The sequence below is a fragment of the Crinia signifera genome, chromosome 8 (genome assembly GCF_055691185.1).
Source record: "Crinia signifera chromosome 8, ASM5569118v1, whole genome shotgun sequence".
NCBI classification, from domain to species: domain Eukaryota; kingdom Metazoa; phylum Chordata; class Amphibia; order Anura; family Myobatrachidae; genus Crinia; species Crinia signifera.
The window spans coordinates 19,511,208-19,525,342 of record NC_139224.1 but is presented as its reverse complement, the minus strand read 5'-3'; the positions used below and the strand labels follow the sequence as shown (position 1 = coordinate 19,525,342).

Genomic DNA, 14,135 nt, shown 5'->3' with positions numbered 1-14,135 from the left:
AACATTTGTATACAGACGTCCTCCGCCTGGTCCCCCCATTACCCCATGAACTGCTGCCCATCTCCCCCTATAGAGCAGCACAGCCTGAGCCTAGTCGTCCTGTAGCGCGCAAAGGGTTAAAAGTCCCGACTCCCAATGGCCTGGCAGCTGTTCCCCTGGTGACGTCACCGCACACGGCCGACCACCATTGGCTGAGGCGCTGCTCCAATGGCAGACGTGTCCTGCGGCCAGCTGCTGCTGGTGAGGGCAATGCGGCGTGCGCGGTGCATGCTGGGAGCCGCTGGGATCATCATCCTCACTGCTGCTGCTGTGCTGCCCCCCGGCCGACACCTGCCGACAGGACGTACCCCGAGGGGGGGCCCAGGGACCCGGGCAGAGGTATGGGCGCGGGGAGAGGGGGTCCTGATATACAGAATAACGGGACGGTGCCAGTGCGAGGCGCTGGTATTTATTAGGGCTGGGTGGTCGTTAGATCGGCCATATACTGTACACTTGGGAGGGGGCCATAGAGTCTGTAAGAGGTTGCAGGCCTTGTATAGAGTAAGGGGGTGCACAGCTGCCCGCGGCGGCCTGTATTATGTGGAAATCTCTGGGGCTGTGCATGCCTGGTCTTTGTTGAGTAATAGGAAGCCCATCACCTGTATACACCTAGGCACATACACAGTAGTAGCAGCTGCATCATGCAGCAGTAGACCTATGTTTTATGAGTGTTGCTCATCTGCATACACTGTAAATGAGCCCTTCTGCTGTGGGCGATACTGTTTTATTTTGTCTCCTTGGGGTGCTCACGATTAGTGACTGGCAGTACTATGGATCCAGCTGACAGCTGGCTGTGCCATGGGTTTCTGTAGCCCCAAAGCTGCAGCGCAATAGAAAACGCTGTATTATTGCCCCTTTATGTACATATCCGCCTGCCCTATGGCGTAAAGTTTGGGCTGCACCTTCTTAAGGCTAATCCTCAAAGCCTCCATGAACCCTGCACATGTGGTCATTGTACTGAGCTGCTGATCAGGCGCCCTGGTTGTGCTACTGTCAGATGCATGAGGATGCAGTCTTATTAATAATGGAAGCTCTTCCCCTGGACCATATGACAGATGTATAGATAATCAGGGCAGCACAGGATCTGCCTGTAAGAACGGTTACAGATTAGAGTGTACTATACACAGTAGAGGAAGGCGTCCTAGCGATTACCATCAATAATTTGCCACTGATGGTTTTACCATCTATAGTGGAGACTGAGGCAGTGATGGATTTGTCCTCAGGGATTGGGTCATGGTGCTCAGGTCCAATTGCCTGCTACACCCCAACTCCTTCCCTAATTGGCACAGCTTTCCACCATACATATGATGGCTTCAGATGATGGTAACGGTCATTGGTTAATCCTCCGATGGCCGCCCGTAAGTCATTCTCTGTGCTACGGCTGCTATTCATAATAATTTTGCCTATTAGCGATGACCTCACTAGGGCGCTGCATTGCTGTCATTATTAAGCTATTGCTTCCTAACGCTTTGCTTGCTGCAGTCCCCTCTGTAGTATTTATTATGTGCCTAGCTGACTGGTGCTGTTTAGGCTTTATCCATGTCTTCAGCAGTGATTCACTATGTTCTTTTTTTGTTTATCTTTTCTAGTGGGTGGATTGGTCTTGGACACATTCCCTGGGAGGTAGCTCTCCAACATGGCCTGCCAGCGGCGGTTGCTGGAGTCCGCCAGTGGCACTGTGTTCTTCCTCCTGTTAGTCTTTACACTTGGCGCTGCCAAACCAGAGCCCTGCTTGACTTGCCGGAGCATGGTTAATAATTTTGTGAAGGTGAGTGGTGCTCAGTGTGTGGGATCCGACCTGTCCCACTTACTGCTCCTAGATGCCCCAATGCTAGGAAACTTTCCATAGGTTACTTGCCAGAGTTGTCGGCCCAAGGCAGGCAGCCTTGGCGTTTGTTAGCCATTTTACACATCATAAATACAGGAAACAAGTCTCCTATGGGTTTGTCTAGAGCTCGTTCCTTTCCAAAAGGACTATAGAGCTGGTCCCATTCTATGCCAAGATAAGAATTCTATAATACACAAATGATCCTAATGTGTGTAAACCCCTGTATATATTCTCATTGGCATAGTGGACTTGATGAGAGGTTCCTTTTAGTATCCCACCATCCCTCCTGCACTCGTACTGGACTGCAGATTACCACAAACCATTCAGTTGCTGCCTCACAGTGATGCCAATTGCACGTGTCTGACTCTAAACAGGCCATCTGTACTCATTGTAGGCGCTATAGTGACGTCCCTGCTGGGGCCAATGTAATAGCAATGGATAAGCAGCGGGCAGGGTCTCAGGCGCTCAGTAAGCATCAATGTTTGCACCTTACTGAGCCAACCTGAATTAGGGCCCACGTCTGGATGTTACCAGAACACTAGTTCTGCCATATCGTGCTATTTGAGTCCTTGGACTGCATTATTTGGGATGACAACTGTATTCTTTGTGCCAGTTATATTCACTATATTGCTTTTAGAAGGGAAAAGGGGAAGTGGAAATGGCGACCGGTGCACAGGTTGGGATTTACAGTAAGGTTTAGTAACTAGGTATATACCTTGACCTTAAGGTAGATAGATGTTCCACAATAGAGGATGTGTTGTCGGAAACAACGTTTTCCTTTAATTTGGAGACGTGGAGGTGCACCCAAGAGAGTGGTTATAGTTAGACAAAAGAAAGAAGAAAAAGACTCTCTGTTTTTCGGGGCACTCTTTAGTAATTGATAGCACAGGACAATCCCTGCGTATCCGGAATGGTCAAAATTTTTTATATAGAATGGGAAAGGGTTACACTAGGTTTAACCTGTTGGGTACATAGATGGAGAAACAATGTCTCTGGTAATAGAATAACCGTGAATAATTGATCTAGTTTACACAATGTACAGGAGGCTGGGGGAGTTCATGAGGAATTCCCCTCATTCTCCTAGTGAAAATGGGTTTCTTAAAATATAACTTTTAATAATGTATTACTTAATAAAAATTAAGTAATACATTATTAAAAGTTATATTTTAAGAAACCCATTTTCACTAGGAGAATGAGGGGAATTCCTCATGAACTCCCCCAGCCTCCTGTACATTGTGTAAACTAGATCAATTATTCACGGTTATTCTATTACCAGAGACATTGTTTCTCCATCTATGTACCCAACAGGTTAAACCTAGTGTAACCCTTACCCATCCTATATAAAAAATTTTGACCATTCCGGATACGCAGGGATTGTCCTGTGCTATCAATTACTAAAGAGTGCCCCGAAAAACAGAGAGTCTTTTTCTTCTTTCTTTTGTCTAAATATTCACTATATTACCTTGCATTGGGCAACTGGTTCTGTAATCGTTACCTTTTTAATACTTGCTGCTCTTGGGTTGATAAGTGTTGAGCGCTGAATCCACCCACTGTGCGAGAGGGCCAGCCACCCGCTGTGCGAGAGGGTCAGCCGCCCGCTGTGCTAGAAGGCCACGGTGCCAAATGCAGCTCATGTACAGTTGAATTTGCCATTTTATTTGGTGAGCAGAAGGTCAGGTGTTGAATGCAGGGAAATGTGGGCTGTTCTTGTTCAATGCGTATCGCAGCATCCACTCTATTGCATAGATTAATAATGGTTGGTTTGCATTACTTCTGTGGCAGGGCATAGAGAAGACGGCAAGGCTGAATTTTGGTGGTGGCAACACGGCTTGGGAGGAAGAGAAACTGGCAAAATATGAAATCAGGTATTGTAATCATTCAGTGTGTGTCTGTTATAGGCTGATGACATTAGCCAGGGACCAATGAGGTATAAGGAGATGGTGTCATCAGTGAGAGCTGGAAGATAGGTTGTGAATAAGATCAGTTTCTAAAAGATTGCTCTGTGCGCTGAGTATTCCTCCAAACTTCTATTCCGATAGTACTTGGCCCCCTCACGTTTGTGAATTATCTATCCAGCCTCCAACGTACCTCTGTCAGGGGAACTGCAGCAGTGAGGACAGTCGGTTCCTTAGGTCATATACAGATGCCTAATAGCACTTAACTGGTAGAAACCAGGCTTTGCTTATGCTTTCTGTCTGCTAAGAACATCCTCTTGCCTACCCTTCCCCCACTCACTAGCCGCAGTTTGTTCTATTTTATGTTATAACGCTAAAATCTTTATTCATTTTGCTACGTATTCAAATTTGAATCTTCTTCTTCCTAAAAGATTATATATGCCATCCAATCCCATCTGTGCTTTCATTCCTCCTGCATATTCCTATCCCCTATCGTAATTCAAATAAAATGTAATCTGGCTGCAGTATTTCAGAAGGGCAATAATACAAAAGCTAGAACACTTCTGGTTTTGTGTTTGATTGTCCTACTTTAAATCCTGTGGCCAAGGCTGCAGTCAAAGCTACCTCTACCGAAGTAATTGGGGATGAGAGAAGCATTCATGATCTTATTTTGCACAATACAGTTACATATCAGACAGGCAGCGTTTAATAAAAGCAGAACATCTTATATCTGTGGCTAATCTGACTTTACAACCTATTGTCTGTGGCTATCTGTAACTTTACAACTTCTATTGCAGTGCTTTAAGTGGAATATGAACAAGCGGTTCAGTATAGATATGAATTTCAATTGCCAATAAACGTTTCAACTCTGATCATGAATTATTCTTGGTTCGCTCTTGTCACACTGCAGCAGACTGATACTACAGGAACTGAAAACCATATAGTTATTTCCCTTCATACATGTTATATGTGTACATGACTGGTACTCTAGGGAAACACTGGATAAATAACGGCATTTACACATGATGCAATTAATCCCCCTAATGTCAGTAAAGGTATAAGGGGGTGTTCAATCCCGGACTCATTTTTCACCAGGCGGACTAATCTGCATTTTTTTTTTTTGCCCATTTTTAGGGTGAATTTGACTCTCCCTATTAAATGTCCATGCTGATATTTTTTTTTTCCGTCAAAAAATCCAGCTTTGGTGAAATTGCTGCGAATACGCAGCCACAATTTTCGCCCCATGCCGGTTTGCCCCCCCCCCCCAAAGTAAAATGTACTCAAACAGGCGAAAATGCCCGTAATTGAATAATGATGGGCGATTGCTCGCTTGGGGAAAAATTCGGCCAAGATTGAATGTCCCCACAATAAATTCTGCCGTGTTGGACAGAGTTCCGTTAGGCCGCGTGAGCGCTTGGCTCCTTACCTCGGCTAGGCCCGCGTGAGCGCTTGGCTCCTTACCGCGGCTAGGCCCGCGTGAGCGCTTGGCTCCTTACCGCGGCTGGGCTCCTTACCTCGTGAATAAGTTCTCACAAGTTGCTCTTTCTTACCCTAGATCAGAGAGTGTGTGTGGATCTTTGTCTGTAACTTACTTAGCACTGGGGTAACCATGTCCTATTGTCTTGTCACACAGCGAGACACGCTTTCTAGAGGTGGTGGAGTCGGCCTGCGACAAGTCTGACTTTGAGTGTAATAAGATGCTGGAGCAGAACGAGGAGCATTTGGAAGCCTGGTGGTTCAAGAGGTGAGGCTGTCCATTATAATGAAGCTGCAACATGTGTGGAAATATCGATCATTATGTCCATGTTTCTAGGTAGCACTTAAGTATTTTCTATGAATAATGCGTAGAACAGGGGTGGGCAATAAGTGGCCTGCCAGCTGTTGATGAACTACACATCCCAGCATGCCTTGCACCAGTTAAAGCATGACCAAATAGCAAAACTTAGGCAAGGCATGCTGGGATGTGTAGTTCACCAACAGCTGGAGGGCCGCTTATTGCCCACCACTGGCGTAGAAGCTGGTTGGCTGGTTTATATGGGCAAACTCTTCATATAAATTATCGAACCCTTTAAGTGCCAACATCTCTGGGAGACAAAATATCCACTAAAAATACCAGCGTCGCTCAAATTTGTTATATAAATTCAAATAAAAAATATTGTGTAAAACAGGGGTGTCAAACTCAAATTCATCGGGAGCCGCATCAGCGGTTTGGTCACCCTCAAAGGGCCGGTTGTATCTGTAGGTCCCCCTGTATAATTATAATGCCATGACACCACAGGCTGCTCCCCCTGTATAATATAAAATGAATGCCATGACACCACAGGCTGCTCCCCCTGTATAATAATAATAATGCCATGACACCACAGACTGCTCCTCCTGTATAATATAATAAAAGTAATGCCATGACACATAAATGATTATACAGGAGGAGCAGCCTGTGATGTCATGGCATTATTATTATTATACACGGGGACACCTCAGGAAACAGCAGATATATATATATTTTTTATTGTGAGTGTGATCCTCATCCTCACTTACTGTTTCTCCGTCTGTCCTGCAGCTGCTGCGGCTTCCAGCTTTTCTTCACTGCTTGCTGCGGCCACACTGTCCCCGACTCCCGGTCCAGCTTCCCTGCCTGCTCCTACTTCTCTACAGACGCATGGGCGGGCAGCGTCATCGTCATGACGTCCCCACCCAGTGTCTGTCACTGCCGGGCATCAGAGGGAACAGGCGGCCGGGCCCTCCTCCACGTAGCCGTGGAGGCCGGCGGCCATGTTACTGTAGCTGCATACATATGTGCCTACAGGAACATGGCCGCCGACAGTGGAGGAACAGGTAAAGCGGACGTGGACGCGGCCCACAGCACTCCTGTTTTAGACACACTGCCCCTGCTTGCTATCTCCTCGCGCGGGCCACATGACGAGGTCTGGCGGACTGGATTTGGCCCGCGGGCCTTGTGTTTGACACCCGTGGTGTAAAAGATTCTATTTCCTATATAAGGTAACATTACCGGTCATTATGATGAACAACAATGTTTGCTTGACCGTTTTGACACTTTCATCTGGCACTCAAAGTAGTAAGGCTTTATTGTATTGTTTCTATTCTCATGAAGCTAAGAAACGGACCCATCCCACCAATTTGTAGTTTAGTTTCCCATTCAGTTATAATAAAACCTAAGAATTGCGCATCCATATAGACTAAAACGGATTCCACAAATAATGACCACATGTTTCCGCTGGATCCATTTAAGAGGTAAGCAACTTCAATGTCTTAACACTTGGCTATCATTGTTGGTGGGCGGGGCTGGGATGTGACCATCCGGTTCTCACTGTCGATGGAGAGGAGCTTTCAACCACCAACTGTTACAGCTGTCAGTCTTTTCACATTGGGCCAGCCAATCAGAATGCAGAAGCCACCAGGCAGTAGGGTATAAATGAGCCCTAGTACAAGCCATTGACGGAGGAAAACCCTAGACTCCTAGTCAACGTCCGTGCCCCATCCCAAGTTTACAGTATCTCTTCCTGTTTTCTAGACCAAAGGACCCCAGTGACCTGTTTCAGTGGCTTTGTATGGACAGCTTAAAGCTGTGTTGCCCAGAAGGCACCTTTGGCCCGGATTGTGCATGTGAGTAAGCCGTCTTCTATGTATGATGAGTCCAGTGGTTCCCTCTCTCTTCTGGCACCTAACCTACTTCTGTGTTACAGCCTGCCCTGGGGGTGCAGAGAAACCCTGCAGCGGTAACGGGAAATGCAGCGGTGCGGGGACGCGGGCCGGCACTGGATCATGTGACTGTTACCCCGGCTACGGCGGCCCACTGTGCATGGACTGTGCTATTGGTTACTATGAACAAGCCCGAAATGAGAGCCACCTGGTATGTTCTGGTATGTAAGAGGAGGACGGTGCACGGACGGACAACTTTCTGTGCTTTATTTATCCATTGTTTCATTCCAGTTCAGACTGGATACAACAGAAACCAGCGCCGACGCTCTTTGTAGCCTACAGGACAAACCATTGTCAATATCATTGGATATTTTATGTGAATTACAGCTTAAGCGAAATAGTGTTCATGTTTGGGTGAAGTTGCATGACGCATATTAAGTGTTTTTGTCAAATTGACTATTCAGTATAGGTGCCATTGTTTGTCTTCTGTTCCTCAAATTCCTTATTTCAGCCCAGCGTACACAGCGTGGGAGTAGGGCGTACAGGAAACTCATGGCCACCCCCTCAGTGTGACTGTAGCCTGTACAGAGGGGAAAGCTGAAACCTATATGACATAGACATTCCCCTTAAAGTCCACCACTGAAGGTTGACATCCTTAGGGTGGTTTCACACGCTGAGGCCGGGTGCCAAAACACCGCGCTGCCAAAAGCGTACTGTGCACAGTAGTTAACAATGGACAGGAGCGTGTCCGTTCACATGGGATGGCCACCTGGTTGCAGCCAGATGTCACCACTGGAAAGGACGGCTGCCGGGCTGTGGCCTTTCCCATCATTGTAAACTCCTGTGCACGGCGTGGCTGCTTGTCTGAGTGGGGTTTCGCAGCCCTGTGTGTGTGTGTGTGTGAGTGAGTGAAGTGGCCTTAAAAGATTGATATGGGAAAGGTCAACATGGGCTTTTCACTTTTTTTTTTTTTGTGCCGACAGCCGGTATTTCATACTCTACCAACCTCTAGGGTGCGGAGGGAGAATACATTAGTGTGCTGAGCATAGCGAGGCACCATACCCAAAGAATGACACTTTGCATTTTTTTTTCCTAGACCCATGTCGACATTCCTGCGGTTGTCCCAATGATCCCAACCCATGGAAAACGGGCTAAAATCTGCTCTTGTGTCAAGGGTATTGGTCGACTATAAGAAGGTTGACAGTTGTTGGGTCAACCACTATCGGCCGACATTCCAAATGTTGACACTCTAAAAAAGTGGACATGGTTTACTTTAGGCTAAGGGGTTGGATAGGTTGACACAAGCAATAGATCGACATGGAAAAGGTCAACATGAGTGTTGTTTTTTTTCTGGTTTCTGTCGATAGCTGTTGACATGGACGCCGTGTAAGTCTACCGCGTCATCTCGTGTGCAGTTTATGGTGGTGTAGAAGAGCTCATGTTTGTATAACGCTGGTAATTTTGTGAATTCTACTGTCCAGAGTGTCACAAAGCCTGCAGCAAGTGCCAGGGACCTGAGGAGGACCAGTGTGTTCAGTGCAAGAGGGGCTGGATACTGCATGACATGAAGTGCATCGGTGAGTAACACGCGTGTGCTACTGGAACCATTGCTTGCATACTGAGGAGGCGGCCATGTTGGGGGGCTGAACAAATATCCATTACTCTACAACTTGTATATTCAGCCCACAAAATGGCAGCTTCCCGCGTGTGTACACCCTAAGCCATTGCCCAGAGGTCTACAAAACATGTAATAAAGAATTGTCAAGTGGTCTCTGTACATTGTAGGGAAAAACATTAAAAACCCCAATGCTCTTGTTTTGTAACAACAGATGTGGATGAATGCGGAACGCTGGATCGCTGCAAGTCCAACCAGTATTGTCTGAACACCGAGGGATCGTATGAATGTAGAGGTGGGTACCCACTATGCACATTCATATGCTAAATGTATGTCCTTAGTTTGGGTGTAAGAGGAGAATAGAAACTAATAGCTCCTGCCTTGCTCCACCCCTTATGGGTTGCCCCACCCCCTTCACATAGACCGATTTAAACTCGTGAGCCCTCACTTCTTTCATTAGTACATACAGCGAGGGAAGTGGGGATTAGGAATTAAGTGGGACATATCTGGTCCCATTTGAAGCTTTCTTAGAAGATAATCCACCACCGAGTTACAGGGATTAATGGCACAAATGTAACGGGGGAAATAAAGTCTTTAGTGTGTCCATGTGAGGGACGTTCTCCATGCAGCATGGGCGTCCGCCTTTACCAGGCCGAACGTTGTTCTTGTTGTGTCATACCATGTGTCTCTGTTCTCCAGATTGCGACAAATCCTGCATTGGCTGCATGGGAGCGGGGTCAGCCCGCTGTAAGAAGTGCAACGCCGGGTATTATCGGGATGGCGCCAAATGTCTGGGTGAGTCACTCCGGTATTTCCTGGGGCAAAGCTAGGAACCAAGAACGCATCATGATTGTGGAACATAGCAATCCTAAGAATCTGTCTGGTAGATACCTATAATGGCTGTTAATGCCCCTCTCTTCTTTTAAACAACTGTTTTCTAGGTTTACAAATGTACCAGAGACAGGCGTTAAATATATACTCCTCACAATAAGTGTATAATGAAAATATGATTCTGTGACGTACAATGGCTATGACTCAGTTCGCGGGTGTGTGGAGTGACTTTTGGCAGAGGGATCTGGTTAGCATACCGGCATTCAGGATGCCAGTAGTTAAAATACCAATGCTGTAATCCCAACGCAGGTGGTCCTGCTGCCAGATCATTCCACCTCTTCATAACCGCCTGTTTAAATGCCCTTATGCGCCTTGAGCTGTAGAGTGTGTAAACTGCCACAAGGTGGCGCTGCATGACTGACCGTGGTTACCGAACTTTAGTGACTGCATTTTGTGTAATAAATAGAAGGACAATGCATTTTAAAGAGTAGAGAAGTTGCATATAGCAACCAATTGGCTTTTGACGATCATTTTAAAGAATGTACTTGATAAATACCTCAAACCTGATTGGTTGATATGGGCTGCACTCTTTAGAAGGCTTGAAATATCTCCCGTATAGCCATAGACTGTGAGATGCCAGCTCAGTTTGGTAGCAGCCCTGCTTGGTTGGGCAATAAACGTCTGGCTATAATAGATTGTGATTTAATAAATATTGTATTACTGAACATGTTCTTAGATAGATTCCTGCTGGAAATGACTGTGCCCTTTGTGTCTCCCAGATGTGGACGAGTGCGACAATGAGCTGCCCAGGTGCAAAGGCTCCAGGGAGGAGTGTGTGAACACGGAGGGGGGTTACACCTGTGTGTGCGAGAAGGGTTACTCCAAGATCGACGGAATGTGCAGACCAGACAACCAAGGTAGTGGCGCTTGGCGCGTCCCCTTCATTGCTCATCCTTTCCCCATACGCTTTATTCCCAAAAGTATTAAGGCCGTATTGATTACTGCTTAGAGAGAAACCTGGCGTAATATGTATCAAGCATTCTAAAGACTGGATAAGTTGCCCCCCAACCACCACCAGCAGCAGCCAATAAGAACCCCCACCCACCAGCATTTCTTCATACAGCTTACTCTGGCCCACCAGTCAGGTTTTACTGGTTGCTGACTTATTTATTTTCCCCTCTGTCGCAGATGACGCAGATAAAGGTCTGTTTGATGACATCACAGATGACGAGGTCGTGGTTTTGCAGCAGATGTTCTTCGGCATTGTAATCTGCGCTTTGGCCACGCTGGCAGCTAAAGGAGACATGGTTTTTACCGCCATCTTCATTGGCGCCGTGGCCGCCATGGCCGGATACTGGTTCTCGGAGAAAAGCGACAGAGTCCTAGATGGCTTCATGAAAGGCAGATAGCTTCCCGGTGACATAGACATGTGATGGAAGGTGAGGTGTACGGATCTGGTTCAGAGCGCATGCTTGGAAGCAGAGAATTATGGGTAACGTCATTACACCAGGCACAGTTTCTAATAAGCCCCAAGTAATGCCCTTGTATTTATTATTAAAATACACAAGCACAAAGGCTGCTGCATCGCTCTGGAGACCACTAGTCGACAATCTATTTGTTGTACCTATTTTATGAGCCACGTGGGATTTACTTGTTTTGGATTTTGTTTTTCTGGAAAAGACATAACGGAGCAATTTTCGAGGAAAGTGACTATCTAGCCTTAGCTCCCCCTTACCATGGACGAAAAGACTGCGGATCTCAACTTGTGACCATCAAGTTCTTCATACAAACTTGCGGTGTACATATATATCTCACCGGCTCTGTGATTGGAGATAGGATGTCACATGGCTCTTATCTGTGCACGCCCCCAGACATCTCCGTACACAACTGGTTGGATATTCCTATGACATGAACATTAGGGACCTAGATGGGTTTGTAGACATTGCTTTGGCCAGTTCTGCAGAAGGACAGTAAAGTATTTGCAGTTGGTAAGTGGTCTCTGAGATTTTGGACACCTTGTGCCCTGTAGGTGTCATGAACCGGAAGAATGTGAGTTTGACTATACGACACGTGTTTGGTTCTGATTCTTGCATTTAACGATCTCTCTACTTCATCTTCGCCTCATACTGAGGAGGGCTTTCAGGTTACCACTGTCGCTGTATGACGCTTGTTTTATCATGGTGTGTCTCTTGGTAAGGAGGAGCTTATGTGGCGTGATCATTTACATAGATTGGGCCAAGCGTAATGGCTTTTAATGTTTGGTCGGCGTAGGCAGACATCTACCTGCATATCCCCATGTGGAGTCTTTCCTTACTGTTGCAGTGTATGGAAGTCACAATTATTTACATGTATTTCTAAAAAGACCAGGTGCAAATACTGCATCCTCGATGGATATAAGCGGTCTTCCCAAACTTTCTCGGAAAGAAACATTAGATTCATACGCTGTTACCTTAAATATGATTTGTGCCTAATACTTAAAGCAGCAATCCTGATTTCTAAGTGTTCCTGAAAATGGAGCTCAAAGGGGCATTTCAAAGCCTCTCTGCTCACTGAATGTGAGCGATTACAATGATAATAGCCTAAAGACATGTTTTTTTTTCAATCCATTTTTCAAATGGGATTGCTGCTCTAAAGAAAGTGTATTTGTTTGTATGTGTGGCTACACATCAAGGATTAAACTTCTTCTAATATGTAGGTTACCCTACGCGCTTTCTTACAGATTGTTCCAGTAATTTGCACTGAACCTCTGCAACCCATCGCCTATTGCGTTTTGTGCAGCTTGGACACTAAGCGTGAATATAATTGGTTGTTAGGATTTAGTGCGCATGAAGTCAGGGTTAGTAAAGTGGGTCTGGGTCGTAGGGGAGAAATCTTTCAAACCTCCTAAAACCCGGCCAAACTGCGGCTCTTCAGCTTTTGTGAAACTACAAGTCCCAGCATGCTCTGCCACAGTTGTTTTTTTTTGTTTGTTAGGGAGTGCCTAAACTGTGGCAGTGCATGCTGGGATGTGTAGTTTTCCAACAGATGGTGGTTGGCCAAGCCTGTCCTAAAGAGATCATAAGCCCATGGCAAATTCTCAATCTGTCCAGGTTTGTAACCTCTCCTCCTTGTCTATTTTAGAGGGAGGTGATTGCTTGTCCTCCAGAGCCGGGAATGTACAGATAGCGGCGTTTACGTCCTGTATACAGATCCCAGATAGCACTAGAATGTCGAATGCTACACTAGCCTGGGAGCTGACGCTCTGATTTGCACTACACATTTAGAAGTGTCTTTTTTTATTTTGTCACATGGATGCATGTTGTGCGGAATTAATATGGATTCTTGTTATTAGTAAGGTTTGTCACATCGCAACTGCCATAAAGCATACCTGATTGCGAGCAGCAATAATTGGAGCATATCAAGCTTCAAGAAGTGGCCAACAACCAGCCAATCTGCTCCTAACTGCCATGTTACTGCCTGGGTTTGAAAAATGACAGGTAGGAGCTGGTTGTTTATCACTCTCCACTTTATCACTATTTGAAGCTTGATACATCTGGCCCAGTGTCACTTGTTCAGAAATGTAAAAATGAAGTTGAACATAAACTAAGGGAAACCTATAACGGGCTGGAAATGTTCCGCTATTTCTCGCTTCTCAATTAAACCAACAAAAACCATGTTTAGATTTTAAATTCTCCCTTTTGTACAGACATTGGGCGTGCCGGCGAGTGGCTCTCGGTAATGGGAAGGAAGCAACTTGTTCCCGACAGTCTTTGTTTTTATCACACTGTTTGTTTGTTTAGAACTGCTGTTTGTCTCTATTTATTCATCTCAGGATAATAAACATATTTAAACCTTTTAAACTTGAACTGAATTCCTTTTTTTTTCTTTTTTTATATTTGAAGCGATCCTAATGCTACCCATACACTTATGCGATCATCGTAGTGCAATGTCCATCGACTCAGATTGCATCTTTTGGTGCAAAACTTGCCTAATTGGGTGCTGAAAGAGGGCGGCGGAAGTAGCGCTAGCAGGGGGTCAGCAGAGATGTTTTAAACAATTCTGCTGATGCCGCTAACGCTATGCTTCTCCACCACCCTCTTCCACACTGCCAGTGGTCCCTCCGGTCCCCTCTCCCCAAACCCCACTCCATGAAGAGCGCTCCCACGGCCCCCACCCACGGATTGCAGAAACCACCCGCGATCGCTCCTGCCATTCAATAGATAGTATGTGCTGCACATACTATCTATCGGGGCCCGCGCATCCTGCCGAATGGCCCTTGAATATGCAT

At 46.1% G+C, this 14,135-nt stretch overlaps 1 protein-coding gene across 1 annotated transcript; it reads left to right on the top strand.

Moving 5' to 3' along the window:
• Window positions 1-224: 224 nt before the first annotated feature.
• On the top strand, window positions 225-13,707 carry CRELD1 (CRELD disulfide isomerase 1). Its single transcript, XM_083155916.1, has 11 exons — window positions 225-378; window positions 1,629-1,807; window positions 3,650-3,732; window positions 5,396-5,506; window positions 7,295-7,386; window positions 7,467-7,643; window positions 8,904-8,999; window positions 9,252-9,332; window positions 9,737-9,832; window positions 10,648-10,785; window positions 11,057-13,707. Exons 2-11 carry the CDS (start codon window positions 1,676-1,678, stop codon window positions 11,275-11,277), a joined length of 1,227 nt encoding a protein of 408 aa, XP_083012042.1. The 5' UTR covers window positions 225-378; window positions 1,629-1,675; the 3' UTR covers window positions 11,278-13,707.
• Window positions 13,708-14,135: the final 428 nt, after the last annotated feature.

Bases quoted from the DNA above. Each gene is read 5' to 3' on its own strand.
- CRELD1 (XM_083155916.1), top strand. From the start codon at position 1,676: ATGGCCTGCCAGCGGCGGTTGCTGGAGTCCGCCAGTGGCACTGTGTTC. The intron at 5,507-7,294 runs GTGAGGCTGTCC...CCTGTTTTCTAG, and splicing joins GAAGCCTGGTGGTTCAAGAG to ACCAAAGGACCCCAGTGACC. The intron at 9,000-9,251 runs GTGAGTAACACG...TTGTAACAACAG, and splicing joins GCATGACATGAAGTGCATCG to ATGTGGATGAATGCGGAACG.